Source organism: Dendronephthya gigantea, unplaced genomic scaffold (assembly GCF_004324835.1).
Source record: "Dendronephthya gigantea isolate DGI-Jeju-01 unplaced genomic scaffold, DenGig_1.0 000140F, whole genome shotgun sequence".
Classification (NCBI taxonomy): domain Eukaryota; kingdom Metazoa; phylum Cnidaria; class Anthozoa; order Malacalcyonacea; family Nephtheidae; genus Dendronephthya; species Dendronephthya gigantea.
This window is the reverse complement of record NW_021163150.1, coordinates 180779-202907: the sequence shown is the minus strand read 5'-3', so window position 1 is coordinate 202907 and position 22129 is coordinate 180779. Positions and strand designations below refer to the sequence as shown.

Here is a 22129-nt window from a genome sequence, read left to right as displayed (position 1 = left end):
CGCGACGCGTTGGCGAATCGCACCCAGTATGCGTGGGCTTAGAAAAACTGTGAAGCTCGATTATTGATAGAAAGATTAGAAAGAACAGAAAATGCTGATAAGGCATAATTTCGGCTTAAGTTAAATCTTCGTCTATAAATATAAGAAGTAATCTTTTCTAGTCTGGCTGAACACATAATAAAACCAAAAGGGAGTGCTTAATTTTAATTTAATCAAGTCTAAAAGTATAGAATATTAATTTCGCTGTGCATGAAATGCTAACATTTCCAATTACATTTCCATAATTAAGATATACCTGATAGATAAGTTATGTTGATTGGCTGGTGCGTTGAGTATGGATGACCAATGAGAGGATGCAGTAGATTTACTTTCGTATGTTTCCGTGTATTGACATTCTTTAAAATATTTTTTAATTTTGCTGTATTTTCTCGCCGAAATTTCACAGTCGAGTGACAAAATACAATAATACATCACGGGATCTCAGCATATAGCATTTATTTTAACATCGATCGAGTTTGATGTGAGAATCTCTCTAGGGCTCTGATTATTACAAAATAGCATAAATACATTCGGCATCTTTCCGACGATCACTTGACAAGATCGCTGAAGCAGCGTTTAATACGGCAAGAATGTCAGCTTTCGAGCTGGTTTCAAAACTTCTCGTTCTGGCTTTCGCCTTAGTTTCCGGTAAGTTTCGATCGTTGTTCTGTATTCTTTATAAATTTAGTTCAAAACAACATTTCCTTTACCGTGTTTTTGTACTTTGTGGCTTTATTATAGGCGAGCGTTTGAACGACTTTGTGTCTCATTTTGAACCGCTAAACTACGATAGAAATTTGTTAGAAAACCGCCATCAGAGAGTTCGTCGATCGCTAAATGAAGATAGCACACTTCATCTTGACTTTAAGGCACATGGAAGGTGAGTTTGAAAGCTAAAACGATTGAAATTTAGGTGTTAATGAAATTGCGAGGCGCTATCACATGCCAGGTATATATAATATTTAAGTCACCGGTTTTATAATATATGTCTAGATATGGCTCAAAAATAAGATCTAAATTGTGATACTGATTTTATCAGACATGTACGTGCAAGCCCGTGAAGGTCTTTGACTAGAAATCAACTCAATTGAATACGTTTCCCGTTCGTTGCCCATCCTGCGTGAGTCAACATATAATAAATATATTTTCTTTGTGTCCAATGGTGATTATGCAATTATTTTGTTTCTATTCGGGTTGCTTGGTAGCCAAAGAGCATTGTCCCTCACTTTATGTTTTGCCGAGCAGTCTAATATAAAGCAATATTTTAGTTTTACAAATACTACCGTGAAATTTTAAACAACCGTTCCATTGAAAGCGTTTCTTCAATAATATTAACTTTATATACAGCTAGAGCACGAATTAAGATAAGGCAGTTTAATAAAACCGTATCAATTTCAACTAACTTATCCAAAAGACTTTACCATACTCTATAAAGATCTGTTCACAAGATCAAATTTTGTTGAATCCAATTCACTTGTGATGGATGCCTTGTAGTGTTTTGATTCGTGAAGTATATAAGCAACAAAGCAACTGAGACTAATGCAGTACTGCTTTGTTGCTAACAGACTACATTCCATACATCAGTAATGAATTCACTGAATTGGATCCCACACAATTGCATCTTGTGAACAACCCACGACTCTAATCAATTCGGGTTTCCTAAGCTTGGTTAGAAAGATTTTAGACTTGGGAAGATGGATGAATCCAAACTGAGTTAGTTTTTTCAATGTTAATTAAACAAAACAGTTTTATCACTCCACTTAAAGAATATCCATAGACAAAGGTCTGTAAGGGCGTACATCTTGGAGCAAATACATCTATATGGAATATATATCTGTGTTAATTAGATATTATTTTATTTAAAATACTAAGAAAGGTGCATGCATGCATCAAATGTAAATGTTTAATTTTACATTCTCTGTTATTTTAGGTCATTTAAGTTAAGATTAAAAAGGGATACAACAGTATTTGCTCCAAACTTGGATGTTGATCCAGAATTTGATCCGAACAAAGTGTATAAAGGACATGCAGAAGGTATTGTATCTTTGATTCTTATCCTTTACTAAATGCAGTTAATGTTTGCTTGCTTGACCAAATTTTGCTGGGCTAAAACCTGTAACTGTATAATATTGTACTACCTATAAGTTTGTATATATATATATATATAGGTATAACATATGTATTTATATACTTGTATTTATACTGTCAACCTTGGCCTTCATCAGTCGATTGCACACTGATAAAGGCTCAGTTTAGTTTATTGAATGCATTTGACTGATCACATACTGTAGATCATGCATATGTACTTGGAATTTGTGTGAAAAAGGGTTATATGTGAAATAACAATAATAGTTATTTTATCAGTGTCACATTTTGAAATGAAATTCATAATATGTCCATTAGAAGACTAGTAATTGAAATCCACAGCCATTCAGACAACACAATGGTTCATTTTCTAAATGCAAGTGCATAACTCACAACACCTGTCATTATTATGAGGCCATTATTTATTTAGTTTAAATGTGTTCAGGAAGACAACATATTACATTTACTTTGTCATCAACATCTCATTTTCCCCCATGACACTCACAATGACAATTGGCTTATATGATGCCAGTTTTGGGTTAATATTAAGGAAATATTTTTTAATTCAATGAATTCTCTTTATAATAAATTTCCCTGTTTCTATGCAGTTATAGAAACATGCTTCTTAACATTGCAGTGCACACATAAACTTCTTTTTTTAATGTTCTTTAGGCTACGAAAACTCTTTCGTCCATGGATTTGTTCATGATGGGAAATTTGAGGGCAAGGTGAAACTATCCGACAAGTTGGAAGATGAATTTCACATTGAACCAAGCTCAGACCACTTCGACACCCAAAAGGAATTCCATTCAGTCATTTACAAAGCTGATGATCTGGAATATCCATATCCATATGGGAATGTGGATCTGAATGAAAAAACAAAAAGATGGATGGAGGAGGCTCGGCAATTGTCTGAAGATGTTCTTGAAAGCCCGAAGCAAGATGGTCGTAACCGGTATAGACGCAATACTCCTGGTCAGGTGACTAAGCTCATCTGCCAAATTCATTTGCGGGTAAGTGAATAAATTGTCACATGGCATTGTTTGCCTTCTTTCGTGTGTTTTTTGCTTTCTTGGGATGGTGGTGAACAATTTTATGCTCAGTAGCCCTTATTGAAGACTGGGTTAGTGGACCAAAAGCTCGCCATGTAGAAAAATTATGGAGTCGCGCCTTGTTGTTCATGTGCAAATCACATGAGTATAATTATTATTTTGTTGGCAATATGCCCAGTTCACTCCACTTTAATGGGTAAAACCACATGCTATTTTTAGGTTTACATTGCAATGACACAATTTGGTATAGTACCATGATAAAACCTAATAACAGGGAGGCTGGGCGTTTACGCCTCTCCTTGTCCTTGATCCTTTGTGACCAGAGTGAGCACCCTGGCTGTTCATCCTCCCTGGCCCATCCTTCTATATATGAATCCAACACTATCATGTGAATTTTTCCAGTCAGTCTTGAAGTTCTGCTTTTGTATCTGGCTTTGTATTGATAAATTATTTTTATTTGTTACTTGATGTTTCTTCTATAGGCTGATCATCTTTTCACAGAAAAAAGAGCTGGTCGCAGCAAAGAACGGGCACTCTTACTGATGACAAAACATGTCCAGGCTGTTCATGATATTTATAAGGAAACTAAGTTTAAAATTAATGGTGCTTCACAACTAGGTATGTTGCTAACAATTTGCAGATACAGTGCTGTTTTTTATGATATCTTTTTAACTTCATTGAACTTTGCATAGTTATATGTAGGTAGATTTTGCCAGTGTCGGATGTAGGGTAAGTCAGAATAAATTATACAGCCTAATTTAAAATTCAAAATACCATAATAACAGTGCTATTTGTTATTCATTTCTAAAGAACATTTTTACGTAAAGTTCTACCAATATTAAAGTTTGAGTGGCAGTAATTTATTCTGACTTACCCTGGATTTTGCAGATCTTCATGTGGGCAAAGTGTTTTTGGTTTTTGTCCACTAGATCATTGATGATTATTCCCTGTCGTCCACTACTGACTTCTGTTTTGTGGGAATATCCTGCAACATGGGGATGTCAACCCTTATCTGAGAATGTTATAGCAATTGTATCATTTCAGTTTTGAAATCTTCAAAAGAAACATGCCTTTTAAAATCACTTCTTATTCGTGCTTACACCCCGCCCGTTGTGCTAGCGAGCGGATGGCCAAACCTGTGATCTCCAAACCCTACAATACAGCACCACTTAATTCCATCACACCTTCCCCCTGAATATGAATATCAAAAATCTTGTTTATCTTCTCACATAGGATATGGGTTTGCAATAAAAAAGATGAGAGCAAATGACACTAGTGATAAAGATAAAAAGGATAATCCCTACGGTCAAGAGTACATCGGGGTGGAAAAGTTTCTGGATATTATTTCACTTGAAACAACACATAAGGATAAGCAATTCTGTTTGTCGCACGTGTTTACATACCGTGATTTTGAAGACGGTGTTCTTGGTTTAGCATGGGTGGCTGAGCCTGGTAAGCTGTTTTAAAGTTTGCTATTGTAGACATTTATTGTGTAGACTTGTTGTAAATATGTCAATTATCGTGAAATATCAAGGTAGTTTCTTCAACAAACCTTGGTGTGGTTACAAAGACTACAGTACATGAAAAATAGACACCAAACTGTAGTCTGCAAACAAACTTATAGCTATATAGTGAAAATAAGTTTCGCTTGAAAAACTAAACTAATCTTCCTCAGAAAGTGTTACAATTTTTGTTCAAACTGAATGTGTTACAACTTTCTAAATGTTGAAAATCAATTTTCCTTATACACCTTTATAAATATGTTTCTTTGCTAAAAGAAGGGGCAGCCGGTGGAATTTGTGAGACATCAAAGAAATTTCAAGGCGGTCAAATTAAGACCTTAAACACAGGAGTTGTGACATTCATTAACTACAAGAAGCAAGTGCCTTCCCGCGTTTCTGAAGTCACATTTGCTCATGAGCTGGGTCATAATTTTGGAGCAAAGGTAAGAAATAATCTGTTATAAACATGTATATAAAAATTCATTTTAGACTGGTCATTTCATTACAATATATTTAAACCCAGTACATTTTTAATTTCCGCTTCCAAAATACAGCATTTGAAGAAATTTATTATGACTTTAAAAATGTATATGCTTTTTACATATATTGTTCGTATTAAAGCACGATCCCAGTAGCTGCAGTGGTGGAAGTGGTGGAAACTACATCATGTTTCCCAAAGCTACTTCAGGGACAGAGAGCAACAACAGGAAATTTTCTGAGTGCAGCAGAGACTACATCTCGGACGTGCTTCAAAAGAAAAGTGGTTGCTTTGAAGGTAAGGAATTATGGTGAGGATCATGGTGATAAGGGTGATGAGGGTGATGTGATGGTGATGGTGATGTTGATTGATGTGATGGTGATGGTGATGGTGATGGCGATGTGATGGTGATGGTGATGGCGATGTGATGGTGATTGTGATGGTGATGTGATGGTAATGTGATGGCGATGATGATGGTGATGATGATGGTGATGGTGATGGTGATGGTGATGGTGATGGTGATGGTGATGGTGATGGTGATTGTGATGGTGATGGCGATGTGATGGTGATGGCGATGGTGATGGTGATGTGATGATGTTGATTATGGTGATGGTGATGTGACGATGTTGATGAGGTTGATGGTGGTAGTTGCACTGGTGATGGTGGTCATGATAATGATAAGTATTTTTTTATTATATGCCTCTTCTTTCCAGAGTCGGGTGCGGCAATTTGTGGTAATCAGGTAATTGAAGGAGACGAAGAATGCGACTGTGGTTTCAAGGAAGACTGTTTGGATGATGAATGCTGTTATGACGCTGACAGTGGCATTAACGAGCGCTGCAGACTGAAGACGGGTGTAAAATGCAGGTTGGATTACCAATACGTTGAGATTAGTCTAACAAAGCAATTTTTACCACCAGTCCATTGCTAGAGTTAATGTTTGGTCCGTATTACTTGTCCTGTTTTAGTCCAAGTCAAGGCCTATGTTGTAACGGAACAACTTGTGAATTTCATAATACCACATTGCTATGCGAGGAAGGCGATTGTGTTAACAATACCTATTGCAAGTATCCTTTTATTGAAGTGAACCAGCTTCCAGGCGAATGTTTTTTCCTCATGCGATTCGGGTAATCCTAAATTCGGGTTATCCCAGATTCGGGTAATCCTAGATTCGGGTAATCCCAGATTCGGGTAATCGGAGAATGGATCAACAAACTGTGGTCGAAAATACACATTTACGGTATCAGCAAGGCTGCTTCTCGTAAAAAGGTATAGCATTACTATTTTAGATTAAGTATTTAAAATTTATCCATTTACCATTTTAGATTGAGTATTTAAATTAGGCACTCTCATTGGCTTTGCTTGAAAAATGTAAACTGAAAAATGTAAACAAATATGCCGATTAGTTTTTAAGAAACGAAATTCGGTATGGTCTAAATATATCCATGCAGGTGATCCGAAAACGCGGGAAATTCAGTTAATTGTTAAACAATATCTATCGGAATATACTTTATTTCTTGGTATATTATTTATTCCTGTTTCAAATTTTTTTTAGAGATATAGTACTCATAACTAAAATTACAGATTAGCGACTAATTTCATAAAGAATAACAAAAGTTATAATCGATTACATACGTCAGAGTCAATATATTTCCTTAATTCACGAAAAAAGCGGTACGAGTGCCGTGTGCCCCAATCCTCTTCACAAGCCGGATAATGAAACAGATTGCAACGATGCAAAAGGGGTTTGCATTGATGGAGTAAGTTGTCGTTTTAAACTAAAATATATGTTTTCAACCGAGGCGTAGCTCCTCCTAATAAATAGACACTTATACGAATGATTTAAATTGTTTAAAATTCACAGGAGTGCAAAGGCTCGCGTTGCCTGAAATTCGGTAAAAAAGAGTGCCAATGCACAAAAACCGATGACCAATGCTTACTCTGTTGTAAAGATACAAATGGCGCATGCTCACCGCATAACGAAACTGGAAAATACATGGAGTTGCTCGCGGGCGCACCGTGTAACAACTTCCAGGGGTACTGCGATATTTTACACAAATGCCGGGGTGTCGACTCGGAGGGACCTCTGGAAAGGATAAAAAACCTGCTGTTTGGAGGTGGCGCGATTGACAATTTAGTAGACTGGGTCAAAGAGTATTGGTGGGCGGCCTTATTGATTGGTATTGGTTTGATCATATTCATGGCTGGTAAGTACTGTTGACGGATTTGAATGTATCTCGGTTCCACTCGTAAACATAGTTAGCCTTTTGGGTGATGCTTTTGAGAGCCACATTAATGCCTTTCCACTCCAATATACATGTGATTTTTCCAATATACATTTTAGACCTGTATGTTTCCATATAGGTTTTATCCGTGTGTGTAGCGTGGCGACCCCGAGCAGTAACCCTAACAAACCCCCAGCCAAGACGATGTCCCTTCGTCGTCGCCCTCGCGCCAATCCTGGTTATAGCAATCAAGGCGAACCACCACCCGCTTATGATATTGAAATGCAGCGGGGAGGACGGAACCAAAGACCACATCAAGGACGAAGATAGATTTGACACTTCGATTTTGAATTCTGTACAAAACTGGACTGCTGTATGACCCGTTCACAAATTCACAGCGACTACGACGTGCGAGAAAATGCATTACCCTGGGCTTTTGAGAATGAGTTTTTTTATTTAGTACTTCAAAGCATTGACAAAAACGTTCTGGTAATGGCGTCAGCAAACAGAATAAAATTTTGGCGGGAAAATCACGAAGGGTTGTTTATATTTGAAAAATGTCCACTCAGCAAAATTCAATTTGCCACTCTAGAAATTTTTAGTACGAGCTAATTCCAATGAATTCCAATCGTTTGGTGATTAGTTTAATAGTTTTGGTAGTAATTTTGACGCGTTTTGTTTTATTAATTTGTTCTCTAAACAGCAGTTCACTTTTTAACATGTTCAGTAGATTTTCAGTCTCCGTGGATTTCACGGAATTATATCATCAGAATATAAAAATGTAAAAAATCTAAAGTGTATAGCCTAATAGCAGGACTTTAATTAATATAATGCATATGGTTTGTAATTTTTAAATATTTTGATCGAACTTGCAATTTTCTAATTTCTAGAAATGTTGAACAGACTTTATATACGGTACAAATACAGAATACTTCTAACTAAGTGCATGCGTTGCATTTAATTTGCGATCTTGTATTTATTTAATACAAAGTCGATGACGTTGAGAAAATCACGATGGATCTTTTGTTCTTCTCTGTTTTAATATTCCGAGGTTGACATGCGCTATCAAAAGAGTTGTAATTAAAGCTATGAATAGAAGAAATCCCGTTTCAAAATAGCCAAGAAACAGCATGACAGCGCCTTCGAATAATCTCTTATCAAACGTGGTATAACAGTTTCCAAAAATAGACAAATTATCTTTATCATACCGGCAAAGGCACTCAGGTCGAGTCGAGCCGGGTCGAAACGTCGAGAACATACCAATTGTCCTGACAACGTCAAAGGCCTAAAGGCCCTAAACATCGAGAGTCTATTTAAGGCAGGTGTATACCGCATTTTACGAGGAATTAATATTAAAGATTAAATATTTGTCTTTGCATTCTCGCATAGACTTGGCACACACGGTAAATGGTAACAATGGCAACACCTGTTGTTAGTGCTATCTGAAATACCAAAGTGCAGGTTACTGAAGAAATTTCGATAAACTTTAGCTATTTAAAGATTCTTAAATATTCTATTATTTCCCCGTAGAAAAGCATTGAAACCTTTCGCAAGAAGTTCCTTCCTCTTATCTTAATATACTTCCTTCCACTTATCTTAATATACATACTTCCACTCCATGGAAACTCGCAAAGTGCAGAATCACGGAGGTGATCTTCTAGAATATATTCGGGCAGCTCTCGGAAGCTTTCGTCCAATTGGATAATGCTTTTCTATGTTTTCAAAAGAAGGAAGCTATGCTATTTGTTGAAACAGAAATGTATTGTAAAGTTCAGCCAATGAAAATCAGTCTTATATATTCCAGAATATACTATGGACCGAGCATATGACCCCGCATTTAACGCGTGTTTTGTGGGCTAACCTTTGATTACGTTATCGTGAGTGTTGGGCGCATTTTTTAAGATTACGACGTCATGAGTGTTTTTTGTATGATTCAAGACGCGTTCAGTACATCACGTCTGACGTCGCCTTACTCCTGAGCACGCAAATCTAATCTCGCCGGGCTGACGCACCGTGTTCTCGCTAACTGTTAGGATCGCCGTAGTATACGCATCACTGCATCTTGGTTATATAATTTAGGTGTAGTTTTAACAACAGAGTTAATAACTTAATATGGCTTTGGCTTTACAAATCAAATGTGAGCTCCTGTGAACAAGTGTTAGTTGTACCATGGTTGTACGAACGAGCGTCGTGTTGGTAAAAAAATTAACACTATGAAAAGTTGTTACCAAGTTGCTAAATCTCATACTTACTCTAAATAGGGGTTTAGTGAAGATCTCATATCTCTAAATCCACTGAAATCCACCAATGCAATGATACGATAACTCAATTATCAATAATTGGTCAAACCTGTGATAGCCCTAAATAAACCAGTCATGATCAAACAATCAGATTTTAAAAATAGTCTTGGGTTTTCGTCACTATAAGCGTGCTATAAGAAATGTCGGCGTACGAACGAAAAAAAAGTGCTAGTACTATACCGACAAAAAAAAACCATACCTAGCATTATTGGATTGGCTGTATTCACTCAGCAAACTAAAGCCGTGAGCGTCACATCCACTTTAGAATTTACGCATTCCGGCTATTTTTGGTTTGTTCATAGTCGGTTTTACAGTAATGGCATTCCAGCGTCGTTTTGGCCTTACTATTAAACTGTTGTCAAACAAAGCACATAGGTGGTTTTACCGGTTTGTACTAAGGAAACGCGGTTGAAACCACCTGACTTTCTTGGCACGTTTTGCTATAAAAACTGGTCTTTTTGTGTTCCGGGCATGGGCGTTTTGTCTTTAATTTGTGCTAAGCCTCACTTAACCGCAATGATAGTTTTGTTGGCACGTTTTACGGTGTTTATTACCAGACAACACTTGTGGGTGTTGTCAAGCGACCAAACGACATGACTCATTCCTGATTGACCAATGACGAAAGAGAATTCATGACGTCACTCACTAGTGCCAGTCATTGGGGATCAAACAAAGAGCTCTCGAACTCACATATCGAAGTCATATTTCTCAAGATACTGGCCTGCTTTTTGTACAAGGAGAAGCTTTTGCGTCGCTTAAACGAAGGAATACTGTTCTGTGAGTATACTTTGGGTTGTATGTGTTAAGATCAAGGGAAATAAAGCGCTCTAACGCGACTTCGTGGTCGAAATCGGCGTGCGTTTGTGTGTGACCACATATCGTTTGCCTTTCATTATTCGGCCCTTCCTCGGAAAGCGTTTCGATAAAGGTCAACTTTTGAAATATATCTTTAGCTTTTCTGAACCTTATACAGTGGTTCAACGATTGTATAAGTTTTCTGAACGGTTTAAAACGCCGTGAGCTTGAAGGGAAAGAGAATATTGAGATAATGTATCCGTGATTGTGTCCACGTCTAATATTATATCAACTCAAAGGGAAGTTGTAGTCCAACTACGAGGACTCGAAATATAAAATCTGCATATATCAATGTCTTCTTGCCTTTCAGCTTACATATAACACTTCGACGAACGTTTTAACGATCAGTAAGTTTCTCTCGATGTTTTCTGTCCGAGAACGCTGTTTATAGTACGAGTTTTACTAGGTTTTTTGAGAGCAAATCTTGGGCAAACATAAAAATTTTTCAGCGTCGGCTTTGTCCTTTGTTTTAGATTCGGTCACGAAATCTTTATAAATTGTTGTTCGTCTTTGCTTTTTTAAATGTTCTCTCGATAAAAGAATATCGGTAGAGGCAAGAATCCTAAACCTTGTTTAAGTTTATAAAATTTCTTAGCTGTTTTTGTTGGCAACAAAAGAGATGTAAGTGAGAGCAAAGATAATATTTCATAATGTGGCAAATATGGAACCTATTGTTTTACATTTTTCTTCATTCAAAGGCGTCTAGGATTGTAAACGTACCATCGCATCAAAACGGGTTTCTCTCTTCGCCCAAAAGCGACCTAAACTTGTGGGGAATAGTGCTTTTATAAGTCTTGGATAATACTCTTGTTATTCGAGATAGATAATATGGTTATACTGTTTAATCATTCGTCAGCAATAAAAGCTATATTTCGTTTTAAAAACATGTAGGTTATATTCCCTAATACATTCTCTAGAATTTGAAAGCTTTTCAGTTGAAAATAAAATGATTTTAAATCTCAATTGTAGTATTGGCTTTATGGCTTATGTAGTCATTGTATAATAATTATATATAAACCAGTTCTGTACATTACGAATATTTGTGGCATAACATACAAGACATTGTAAAGCTGTTTTAATATTAGTATCACCAAAATTTCGCTCGCAATTAAAGTATTCATCCGGTCAAATCATAAATATCTAGACCTAAAATGAAAGCAAATCCTTTGATGTTGTATATACTCTTTAAAACATCAAAGCATTCTGGAGTTACAACCATAATTTTGTATCTTTTCTACTTACAAGTAAGTTGGACAATGTAAAGCATCTAATCTAATATAAAAGAGAAACTCGGTAAGCTTTTGAGTTGGTGAAGTTTCAGTGACTTTCTCAGAAAGAATACTTCACAACAACAAAATTATGAAGCCAAAAGCTCTTTCACAGTCAAAATAATTGAATTTTGTTGTTTAGGCATTTGATAGCATGAGTTGCATCCTCTCTGTGTTTGGGGATGTGATTAATTTTCATCTTAAACTGTTTAGCATTGCTCTTGATACAAATTAAGAAAACACTCAGTAGAATTCCTCAGTTTTAGCAGCCTGAAAGAGCCATGTGCCTTGTGGACGTATCTGGTTATCAACTCAATTATGGCTGAAAGCTTTGACTCTGACGAACCTTTCTAAAATCTTTGTATGCAACTTTTCTAATATTACAGCTGGGAAAACATCTCAAAGCTTGACTGTTTGTCATAACAATTGAGAAGGCATTGTCCCCATAGGTTACAGGGTTTTACATAAGGAATGTAAGAAGCCTTTCTAAAATTGAGTGCAAATATTTACTTCAGGGACTTAATAAGAAATATATGAATTTGAAGGACATGTATAATAGTAATTAGAAACAGTGTACAAGGAAGAAAATGAGTAAAAAAAATTATGTGAAGGTAATAAAACATGTATACCACAGAAACTATTGGCATTCTTCACAAACCAGTATTTTTGTTTACATTGGCATATTGCTACCTTACATAATGAGGAATTATAAGTTTAAAGTGCATTGTAATAATCAATTGGAAATTTTAGGATGGAGAATCAGAATACACAACAACCTTCTCTATGCCGTGCCGGATGTGGTTTTTATGGTAATTCATCTTTCGATGGCATGTGTTCGAAATGTTTTAAGGATGCTCTAAGAAGAACGCAATCCACTTCCCCCACAGGATGCATAAGTCCTGCGACTATAACAGGTGGGTGTTGTTCATTAAATTGTTTGTTTTTTTGAGGTGAATTTGGTTTACACTTGTGTTGACATTTTTCATCCAAAATTATGTTAGGTTCAGCGACTTCAGATGAACCAAGTACATCGGGTATCCAAGAAACAACCCCCCCACCCACAATATCACCAGCTAGCGTGGAGAGAGAGCAACCTATTGCCGAATCAACTGGACCTGCCCCTGAGGTGGCGGCAGTTGTTGAAGGTGAAGATCAACAGGATTCCCCATCTAAAACTAAAAGGAAAAATAGATGTACAACCTGCCGAAAAAAGGTTGGCCTAACAGGTAAGATGTTTGGCAGTTTTATTACATAACATTTATGTAGAGATATCACCAATTCACATCACCTGCACTATGGGATCAGAACCTTATTTCACAGTATACGTGGGGCAACAGTTTTTAATGAATTTTGATAAATTAAACACCAGCAGAATGTTTGACTGTTGTTTCTGCTGTTGTTGGGAGAAAATTTGGACTAGAAGTTCAAATGCCCAACTCAGCATTCTTTATCCTGTAATTTCCCTACAATTAATTTAAAGAAGCATTAAGTATTTTGTGCATTAATTAATATACTTCTATATTTTTTAATTTCTGGTGACAAAATCATTGTCTGAATACCTAACAGACTCTAAATCCCTATTCCATATTTACATTGCAGGCTTTCAATGCAGATGTGGGGGATTATTTTGCAGTTTACATCGATATTCGGATAAACATGGATGCTCTTTTGACTACAAGGCGGAGGGGCAAGCAGAAATCAGAAAAAATAATCCGGTTATTGTTCGGGACAAAGTCCAAAAGATCTAAACCCTCCGCAATGACAATGCTTAGACAATGGAAATCAAAATTATCAAGCTGTGACACACTCAGAGCTGTGGTTTGTAGAAAATTTATGTAATGGGTCACTGAGAAACCCTGCAAAAAGCAAACCATATTATTCTTTCAAAGAAATGTCAGAATGTTTGTATGGCATGGTTTCCCCTAAACGTATAGGAGTGTCTGGCAGAAAGAGCTCAAATAGTTTTCATAAGTCTACAAAAAAATTAAAGGAATTCAATTTCATAACAGGCAAAAACCGGTGATTTAATTTTGTGTAAAATATATATAATCTTAGTGTATATGAGTAAAATTAATTGGGTTCCAGTATTTTGGGATAGATAGATTATGCAAATACATAACTAGTGTATACCGTTCCAGTTGTCATGGTAAAATGCATTCACATCATAAAACTATGGTACTAATGCTGATAGAAATCAAATGTGATGTCTTAGGATTTTGCTAACTGATAGGGGCTACAGATGCTTAATTTTGGGTTGTAGATAGTGTGTTAATTCCAGTCCATAGGCATATAAGGCTTGCTTAGCATTGAACAGGGTTATTAATTCTATCTGTATAATAAATGTGGTCTGCATCTGTATTCCTTGTCATTGTGGGAGTGGGATGCCAGTTATATATGCGTTTTACCATGACACCCAAAGTTATTTAACCAATACAAACTGTTCCTTACAATTTAAGATTTTTTCTGCAATGTTTATCTGCAAGAGAACTTTCTTGTGTATGCAATAATGGTATATATATTGATGGAAATAGCTTCTTAGTAACAGCCTTCCCTGTCACATAACGCTAGCTTATTGAGTGTTTCAAAACAGCCCAGAACCGTTAAAATAATCATTGAGTCGGATTAATTTCACTTCGTTCTCGAAATTATATACGGTACCATGAATACTCGATTTAGCACAGCGGCGCTTATTAGATTTCGACACTTCAATTTAGTGGGAGGCAAAATAAAGTATTCATGGTATTTATAGTGCTGTATGACGACATAGAAAAAACTCCAGCTTAAAATATACACAAAGGGAGAAGAAAGATAAACCTTGTTTCTTGTTATCAATCCACTAATTGCACGAAGTCTACACGAATTAATAGTTGGTTTTAGAAATCTTTGGCGGGTTTATTTGTAATCCCGTGAAGATAAATTCTCTGAAAACAAGAACGAAACGTGACCGATGCCACTGAACTGAATATTCTATTAAAACTGTACTGTCCGATTATTTTTGCCTGTACGAGAATGTATAGCTATTTTTGTCTTGAAACTGACGAGTAAATTTCTCACAAAATCCGAGATGCTGTGACGCTACGAGCTTTAAATCTTCAGAAAACAACGCGTTGTTTTTGCCTTAAATTCTATCAATTGCGTGGGCTTTTGTGATAATTAAGTATCAGCAATTTTTATTTCGTGTTGATATTATGCGCAAAATAAGTACTTCATTATTTTCATTATCGTAAAACATTGTCATTGTCGATATGAACGTTAAAAGAAAAATCGCGTCACAAAGTATTCTCCGGAAGTTTTACTGAATATTTTCAACATTAACAGACATTGTAAGCTCCGCACAATATCCTGGATAATATCTATCTTTGCAATGTCCGTAATTATGTATGCCTACGGTGATTTCATTTGACCAAAGAGTTGATATTTTACCGATATTTTGCAGGCTTTCTATACCTTTGAGGTCTAAAGACTTCTAACTTCTAGAGATTGTTCAAAAGTTTGCGATAGATTCCGTAATTGGCTGTCTTTTCTCCTGGCTTTTTCTCAAAATAACAAATCTGTTTGCAAATTTATTCCAGGAAATATCTTGTAAAATACAAAGGCTTTCTTTCATCGTAATTCCGTTAACACAGTTTCACTTTCAGTTTGGTGGTATGAGGTGATGATGATTAAACTCAATGATTAAACAGATAGAAACCTATAATGCTTTACTATATGGGGCCTACATTGGCTTACACTGGCGATTTATGTGCGAGTTTCTTCTTTTGATAGATGTGAACGAGTGATTAGTTATGGATGTTCAAATAAGAGCTCTTATACTGATGATCATTCATAACTACGTTCGTTCACATCTACCAAAAGAAGGAAGTCGCACAGAAAATCGCAACTTAAATTGCGAGTGTTAACGGGCCTTGACTCTGATAGTACGTCGCTATCGCTTATGTTTTATTGCGCTGTTGTGTTTGTATATAATGCGTATTTTGTAAATATGTTATTTAGACAATAAATTTCTGGTAATCGAGGATGGTTCGTGCCATTGCTGTTGATTTTTTTAGTAGGGTAGTCTGGTAGTTATAAGGCGGGCACTGCTAGGATTTAATATTTGGTATTTGAAAGTTTGAGTGGCACCTCCCTTCTCGTTGAACCTAACGAACCCGAATCTTGAATCTAGCGAGATTTGCTTTTTGGTGTTTTGAAACTTCTCGTAAATAGAAACAGTTCCGAACAGAGAGTCTTCGCTTCGTTATCTTTTAAAAAACCTTGCGGTACCATTTGGCTTTAGTTTTTCGAAGCAGGAATAGTACCCATCTCGCTTTGATGTTCAGTGCTGTTCTTTTAATGCTTCTTTCCATCGTGTACAATACTGAATGACAAAGGCTACAATTAACTGATTGAAACTTGGAAAACTTAGGAAATAAAACTTATGTAGGCTAGCTAGGTGCAGAAAACATTTCTAGATGAGAATGTATTTTTTGTTTATATCTGAGTAATTGGGGTAACTCGTTCTCAAAAAATCCAACGTATGCATTTGCCATTTTGGAAATAATATCCTGCTGCTGGGCTTCGTCCTCTTACTCAATCTTACATGATTACAATTCGTTGTTTTACTTATAAACTAATTAAGATGAAAAATGATTTGGTCACTTTAGCACCCAATATAATTAATGAACATATCAATTGACGTCTTATATACACGTGGTTGGTAACAATAATACAACTTCGTACCAGGAGTGCACTACTGCTGGATCCACCCGTGCTTCGTACCCCTTAACACAAAGTTCCTGACACATATATGGGACGGTTTTAAAGTCCGTTAAAGTTTAAAGTTTTTGCTTCTTGATAAGTTTCAAGACAGGTACAAAAACAAGTGTTTTTCTCAAACGCTAGACTAGCAGTTTTATCAATCCTTCAAAATTTAGAGGACACAAATTGAAGTAAGTATAATATATATGGGCACACTAAAAACTTCTACATAGATCAGTTTAGGCCTCCTTCGTGTCCTCCCCATAATCCCATGCGCGCTCGCTCAGCTTAGCCACTGATCTATGTAGAACTTGTAGTGTGCCTATATATACCTTGGGTTTGAGGTTGGCTTAGTAATACCATCGCTTGCTTATCGTGCAATGATCAAACGAATTGAAACTACATCCTTCATGAAATCTCGTTGGTCGCATTCCCTACTACTAAAATGCGCCGAGGCGGTGGAAGCGAACCACAAGCCAACCTTCCGAAAGCCATTTTGTATTCTTGTCTGAACTTTGAGCTGTATATGCCGTAAAGAAAGGGGTTGACACAGCTGTTTAGAAAAGCGAATGTCGCACATGTGAGGGTAATGGGGCTGTGCGCTGAGATTACATCGTACTTTGACATCATGAACGTGATACGTGAGGGGAGCCAGCCCGCAATGAGGGCAGTGCAGGCCGCCAGAGCAACGAAGGTCACCCTTCTCAATCTGCTCTCACGTTCACAAGTGTGATTTGGGAGCTTCTTCAAGGTGTAGTACATATGAGAGTAGAGCGCCACTATTGTGGACATTGGTAGGAGTGTCTGGGTAGTGAAATCTATCCAAGTCATTTCGGCATGACCTATAGGAAGACGAGACCATTTGCATTTCTTTGTTTCCTCATCGAACTTCACTCGGGACACCGTCGAGCTGCTCAATGCCGCTCCCCAGAGCCAAACGAGGATAACGGCGAGGATCGCGTGGCGGCGATTCAAGGAACGGTACACTTGCGGTTTCACGACTGCCAACCATCGTTCAAAAGATAGGAAAAGGCACGTGTAGACTGAAATGAAGCCGAGCGCGAAGGGCATCGAGGGAGGCCAGATTATTTTGCAATATAATTCCGAGGCAACTTGGCTGGTTACGGGCATTGGAGGAAGGTACACAAAACGACTGAAAGTTTGAAAGAAAAGTTTTGGTTTGGAAGGTGAACAAGTTTTGAGTCGACACCTTAAGAAGAATTTCAGCACCACAAAAACATAAAATAAACAAAAAGATTCCGAATACCTTTCGAGGAAAGGTATTCATAAAATCTAAAATGACAATGAATTTTGGCCCTGACCGACGATTAGTATCTATTTAGCTATTATGAAAAATGTTTACCTGAAGACTAGAAATATCGCGGTGAGGCAGTCAACGATAGCCAAGTTCAAAATGAAGATACTGTAAGGTTTTGTGAGAAACGTCCTTCGACGGCGAATGAGAACATATATGACGAAAGTGTTGCCCAAAAACGCGGTCGCAGAGATGATGGATATAATGAGGACAATGCCTTCATGAGCCATTTTGCTAGAGAGACTTCAAACTGGGGAAAAAAGTCCAATTTAACTTTAAAGAAGGCGAACAGCTGCAGGTGTTGTGTTGCTGCATAGTAACCATCAAAGACTTCGAACAAGCTATACGGAACATCGAAGTCAAAATTCAAAACGTTAAGATATTTTCTCAGTGTACGTTACCTGGACTATTTTGTACATAAAACTTACCTAAGCTAATATATCTAATAGAATAAAGAGATACTTACGTTTGCTCCAACGTGTCTTTATGTAGGCTTTCTATTGGAAAAGATGTGATCGTTTCAATCTAGTCTAGAGGTGCTATAATGTCATGCATACATAATTTTCCCTCTTGAAGCTCAACAAATTAGTAGCATGCTTAAAAAATACTTATGTTCCATTTAAAATCAACTTAGCACTTTTTCACGCCGCCGCCGGTATGCTTTTGCAATTACGCTTAACTTCGCGCATGTTTTGGTGACGTGGGCGCTAGATTGTTGCGGCAATGACGTACGGTAGTGACGATAATTGTCTTTGGTAATTTTTTTTATTTCCGAATATCAAAAAGGTGACTCGAAGTTTAGCGTCATTCATGGAACAGGATAATCACTTCTGCATGTCGTATTTACTCGTTTGAGCGCCACTGCGCTTTTTAGATTTTTAGAACTTCAGATGCGACGCTTAATCGAGGTCGGCGCTCAATCGGGGGCGGCGCTCTTTAAAAAGATATTATTTGTGAATTGTAACAAGAACTTTAAACAAAAAGAATTGAAAGTTAGATGTAGCCAAATGTGCCCATTTTTCCCCATACAATCAACTGATCGAAACTTGGAAAACTTAGGAAATAAAACTTATGTAGACTGAGGTGCAGAAAACATTTCTACATGAGAATGTATTTTTTGTTTATATCTGAGTAATTGGGCCGGACTCGTTCTCACAAAATTCAACGTATGCATTTGCCATTTTGGAAATAATTTCCTGCTGCTGGGCTTCGTCCTCTAACTCAATCTTACATAATTACAATTCGTTTTTTTTACTTATAAACTAATTAAGATGAAAAATGACTTGGTTACTTCAGCACCCAATATAATTAATGAACATATCAATTGCCGTCTTATATACACGTGGTTGGCACCAATAACACAACTTCGTACCCGTTAACACAAAAACCTGACACATATGGGACGGTTTTAAAGTCCGCTTTTGCTTCTTGATAAGTTTACTGCCAGACAGGTACAAAAACAAGTGTTTTTCTCAAACGCTAGACTAGAAGTTTTGTCACAAAGGACACAAATAGAAGTAACTATAATCTATTTAGGCACTCTACAAACTTTTACATAAATCAGTTTAGGCATCCTTCGCGTCCTCCCCATAATCCCACGAATTGAAACTGCATCCTTTATGCAGTCTCGTTGGTCGCATTCGCTACCACAAAAATGCGCCGACGCGGTGGAAGCGAACCACAAGCCAACCTTCCGAAAGCCATTTTGTATTCTTGTCTGAACTTTGAGCTGTATATGCCGTAAAGAAAGGGGTTGACACAGCTGTTTAGAAAAGCGATTGTCGCGCATGTGAGGATAAGGGGGCTGTGCGCTGAGATTAATTCGTACTTTGACATCATGAACGTGATACGTCTCGGTAACCAGCCCGCAATAAGGGCAGTGCAGGCCGCCAGAGCAACGAAGGTCACTCTTCTCAATCTGTACCCACGTTCACAAGTGTGATTTGGGAGCTTCTTCAAGGTGTGGTACATATGAGAGTAGAGCGCCACCATTGTGGACATTGGTAGGAGTGTCTGGGTAGTGAAATCTATCCAAATCAGTTCGACGTGACCTGTAGGAAGACGAGACCATTTGCATTTCTTTGTTTCCGCATCGAACTTTAGTCGGGACACCGTTGAGCTGCTCATTGCCACTCCCCAGAGCCAAACGAGAATAACGGCGGGGATCGCGTGGCGGCGATTCAAGGAACGGTACACTTGCGGTTTCACGACTGCCAACCATCGTTCAAAAGATAGGAAAAGGCACGTGTAGACTGAAATGTAGCCGAGGGTGAAGGGCATCATGGGAGGCCAGATTATTTTGCAATATAATTCCGAGGCAACTTTGCTGGTTACAGGCATTGGAGGAAGGTACGCAAAACGACTGAAAGTTTGAAAGAAAAATTTGGTTTTTGAGGTGACAAGTGTGAGTCGACACCTTAAGAAGAATTTCAGCACCAAAAAACATAAAATAAACAAAAAGAATCCGAATACCTTTGGAGGAAAGGAAAGGTATTCATCAAATCAAAAATGACAATGAATTTAATATCAGTTGAAATTGAAATAGAAGATTGTATTGCCATTGGAATTGACCGGCGATTAGTATATATTTACCTGTGAAAAATGTTTACCTGAAGACTAAAAATATTGCGGTGAGGCAGTCGACGATAGCCAAGTTCAAAATGAAGATACTGTAAGGTTTTGTGAGAAACGTCCTTCGACGGCGAATGAGAACATATATGACGAAAGTGTTGCCCAAAAACGCGGTCGCAGAGATGATGGATATAATGAGGACAATGCCTTCATGAGCCATTTTGCTAGAGAGAAAACTGGGGAAAAAAGTCCAATTTAACTTTAAAGAAGGCGAACAGCTGCAGGTGTTGTGTTGCTGCAGAGTAACCATCAAAGACTTCGAAGAAGCTATACGGAACATCGAAGTCAAAATTCAAAACGTTAAGATATTTTCTGCATGCACGTTTCCTGGACTCTTTTGTACTTAAAACTCACCTAAGATAATATATCTGAATAAAATAAAGAAGTACATACGTTTGCTCCAACGCGTTTTTATGTAGCCTTTCTATTGGAAAAGATGTGATCGTTTTCAATCTAATCTAGAGGTGCAACAGTGTCATGCATGCATAATTTTCCCTCTCGAAGCTCAACAAATTAGTAGCATGCGGTATTGTTTTCAAGAGGTGATGTCAATATATGTGAGAAATTTTTAGCTGCTAAATGAATTGCGGTATCACTTTTAATTCCCTTACACTAGCTTCCGTTGATGGGCATTAGGGACAAAACGTCTCTATGGAGTTATGCATCTCTTTGCAAGTACTATCAGGAAATATCGGGGCATCGTCATATGTGTTTTGAAAGATCCAAATGTGGGCGAGATAGCCGGGGATTTGATGACGTGTGTGATTTGTAAATTCGACTTCGTGAACAGTCAGTTTTTAAACAGCGACCCCTGCCCTGTATCTTGTCCACTCGTTCTCATCCATCAGAAGTAGAAAATAGGGTACATATAAAAACTTAAGAAACGCACACTCGTCTTGATCACATTTTTATATTGTTCTCAGAAAATTGATACATTCCTTCTGGCTAACTTTGTGTCCCTTTGATGTTACAAAATACTTTACTATGTTCACATTTTTTACCAACAAACACCTTTAATATAAACAAATGCATTTATTTTTACTTTAGAGCCCTTCCCACTATAGTCACCTGCGATTTTTGTTGCAATGTTAGGTCTTGCAAGGTTCATATATATTACGACACATTCGTTCTCTCTTATAAACATTATAAACACATTTAGTTGACCAGAATTGCTGAAAAATTCAAGTTCTTGCAGTGATCGACTATTTAGTCAAAATACAAAAACCTTCCCACCTCATTCTAGGCAGAATTATTTGCCAGAAAACAGTAAAAAACCCCGCAACTAATTGAGAGGCTTTTGTATTTTGACTGTAACTAGTTTTATTAGGCAGGTTGATGTGGCAGCCATCTTGGTTGTTCTTCATTTTCAAATGTACAAATGGTATTTCCATTGTTCTAAGCATGCAATTTGGTTATTTGAAATTGTCGAAAAATAGGTGGGCATAGTATTTAGTTCAAAAATAAACAAGATTTACTTCATAGAATCAACAAAAATGTACTGCCTTATGTCACCACACTAGATCATGATTTCATATGCAAACAAACTATGCAGTTGTTTCACTCCATAGAGATTCTAGAATTGACTCTTGCAATTGTTTAATGCCATAGAGATTCTAGAATTTACTCTAGCCATTAAAATGAA

General features: G+C 37.2%; 4 protein-coding genes across 4 annotated transcripts; 2 read left to right on the top strand and 2 right to left on the bottom strand.

Moving 5' to 3' along the window:
• Window positions 1-384: 384 nt before the first annotated feature.
• On the top strand, window positions 385-8370 carry LOC114536582 (disintegrin and metalloproteinase domain-containing protein 10-like). The gene is made up of 13 exons (XM_028557928.1): window positions 385-687; window positions 781-919; window positions 1970-2073; window positions 2797-3137; window positions 3659-3794; window positions 4410-4628; window positions 4955-5121; window positions 5300-5453; window positions 5870-6023; window positions 6125-6223; window positions 6829-6916; window positions 7021-7363; window positions 7521-8370. The coding sequence occupies exons 1-13, from the start codon at window positions 630-632 to the stop codon at window positions 7709-7711; spliced, it is 2193 nt and encodes a 730-aa protein (XP_028413729.1). The 5' UTR covers window positions 385-629; the 3' UTR covers window positions 7712-8370.
• Window positions 8371-10342: 1972 nt separating this feature from the next.
• On the top strand, window positions 10343-15559 carry LOC114536547 (AN1-type zinc finger protein 5-like). Its single transcript, XM_028557891.1, has 4 exons — window positions 10343-10458; window positions 12555-12718; window positions 12806-13030; window positions 13404-15559. The coding sequence occupies exons 2-4, from the start codon at window positions 12556-12558 to the stop codon at window positions 13550-13552; spliced, it is 537 nt and encodes a 178-aa protein (XP_028413692.1). The 5' UTR covers window positions 10343-10458; window position 12555; the 3' UTR covers window positions 13553-15559.
• A 1390-nt stretch (window positions 15560-16949) lies between these two features.
• Window positions 16950-18342, bottom strand: LOC114536557 (galanin receptor type 1-like). The gene is made up of 2 exons (XM_028557902.1): window positions 17905-18342; window positions 16950-17694 (listed from the first exon to the last, which is right to left on the bottom strand). Exons 1-2 carry the CDS (start codon window positions 18084-18086, stop codon window positions 16950-16952), a joined length of 927 nt encoding a protein of 308 aa, XP_028413703.1. The 5' UTR covers window positions 18087-18342.
• Window positions 18343-18849: 507 nt separating this feature from the next.
• Window positions 18850-20896, bottom strand: LOC114536556 (galanin receptor type 1-like). Its single transcript, XM_028557901.1, has 4 exons — window positions 20881-20896; window positions 20466-20754; window positions 19685-20218; window positions 18850-18910 (listed from the first exon to the last, which is right to left on the bottom strand). The coding sequence occupies exons 2-4, from the start codon at window positions 20735-20737 to the stop codon at window positions 18850-18852; spliced, it is 867 nt and encodes a 288-aa protein (XP_028413702.1). The 5' UTR covers window positions 20738-20754; window positions 20881-20896.
• Window positions 20897-22129: the final 1233 nt, after the last annotated feature.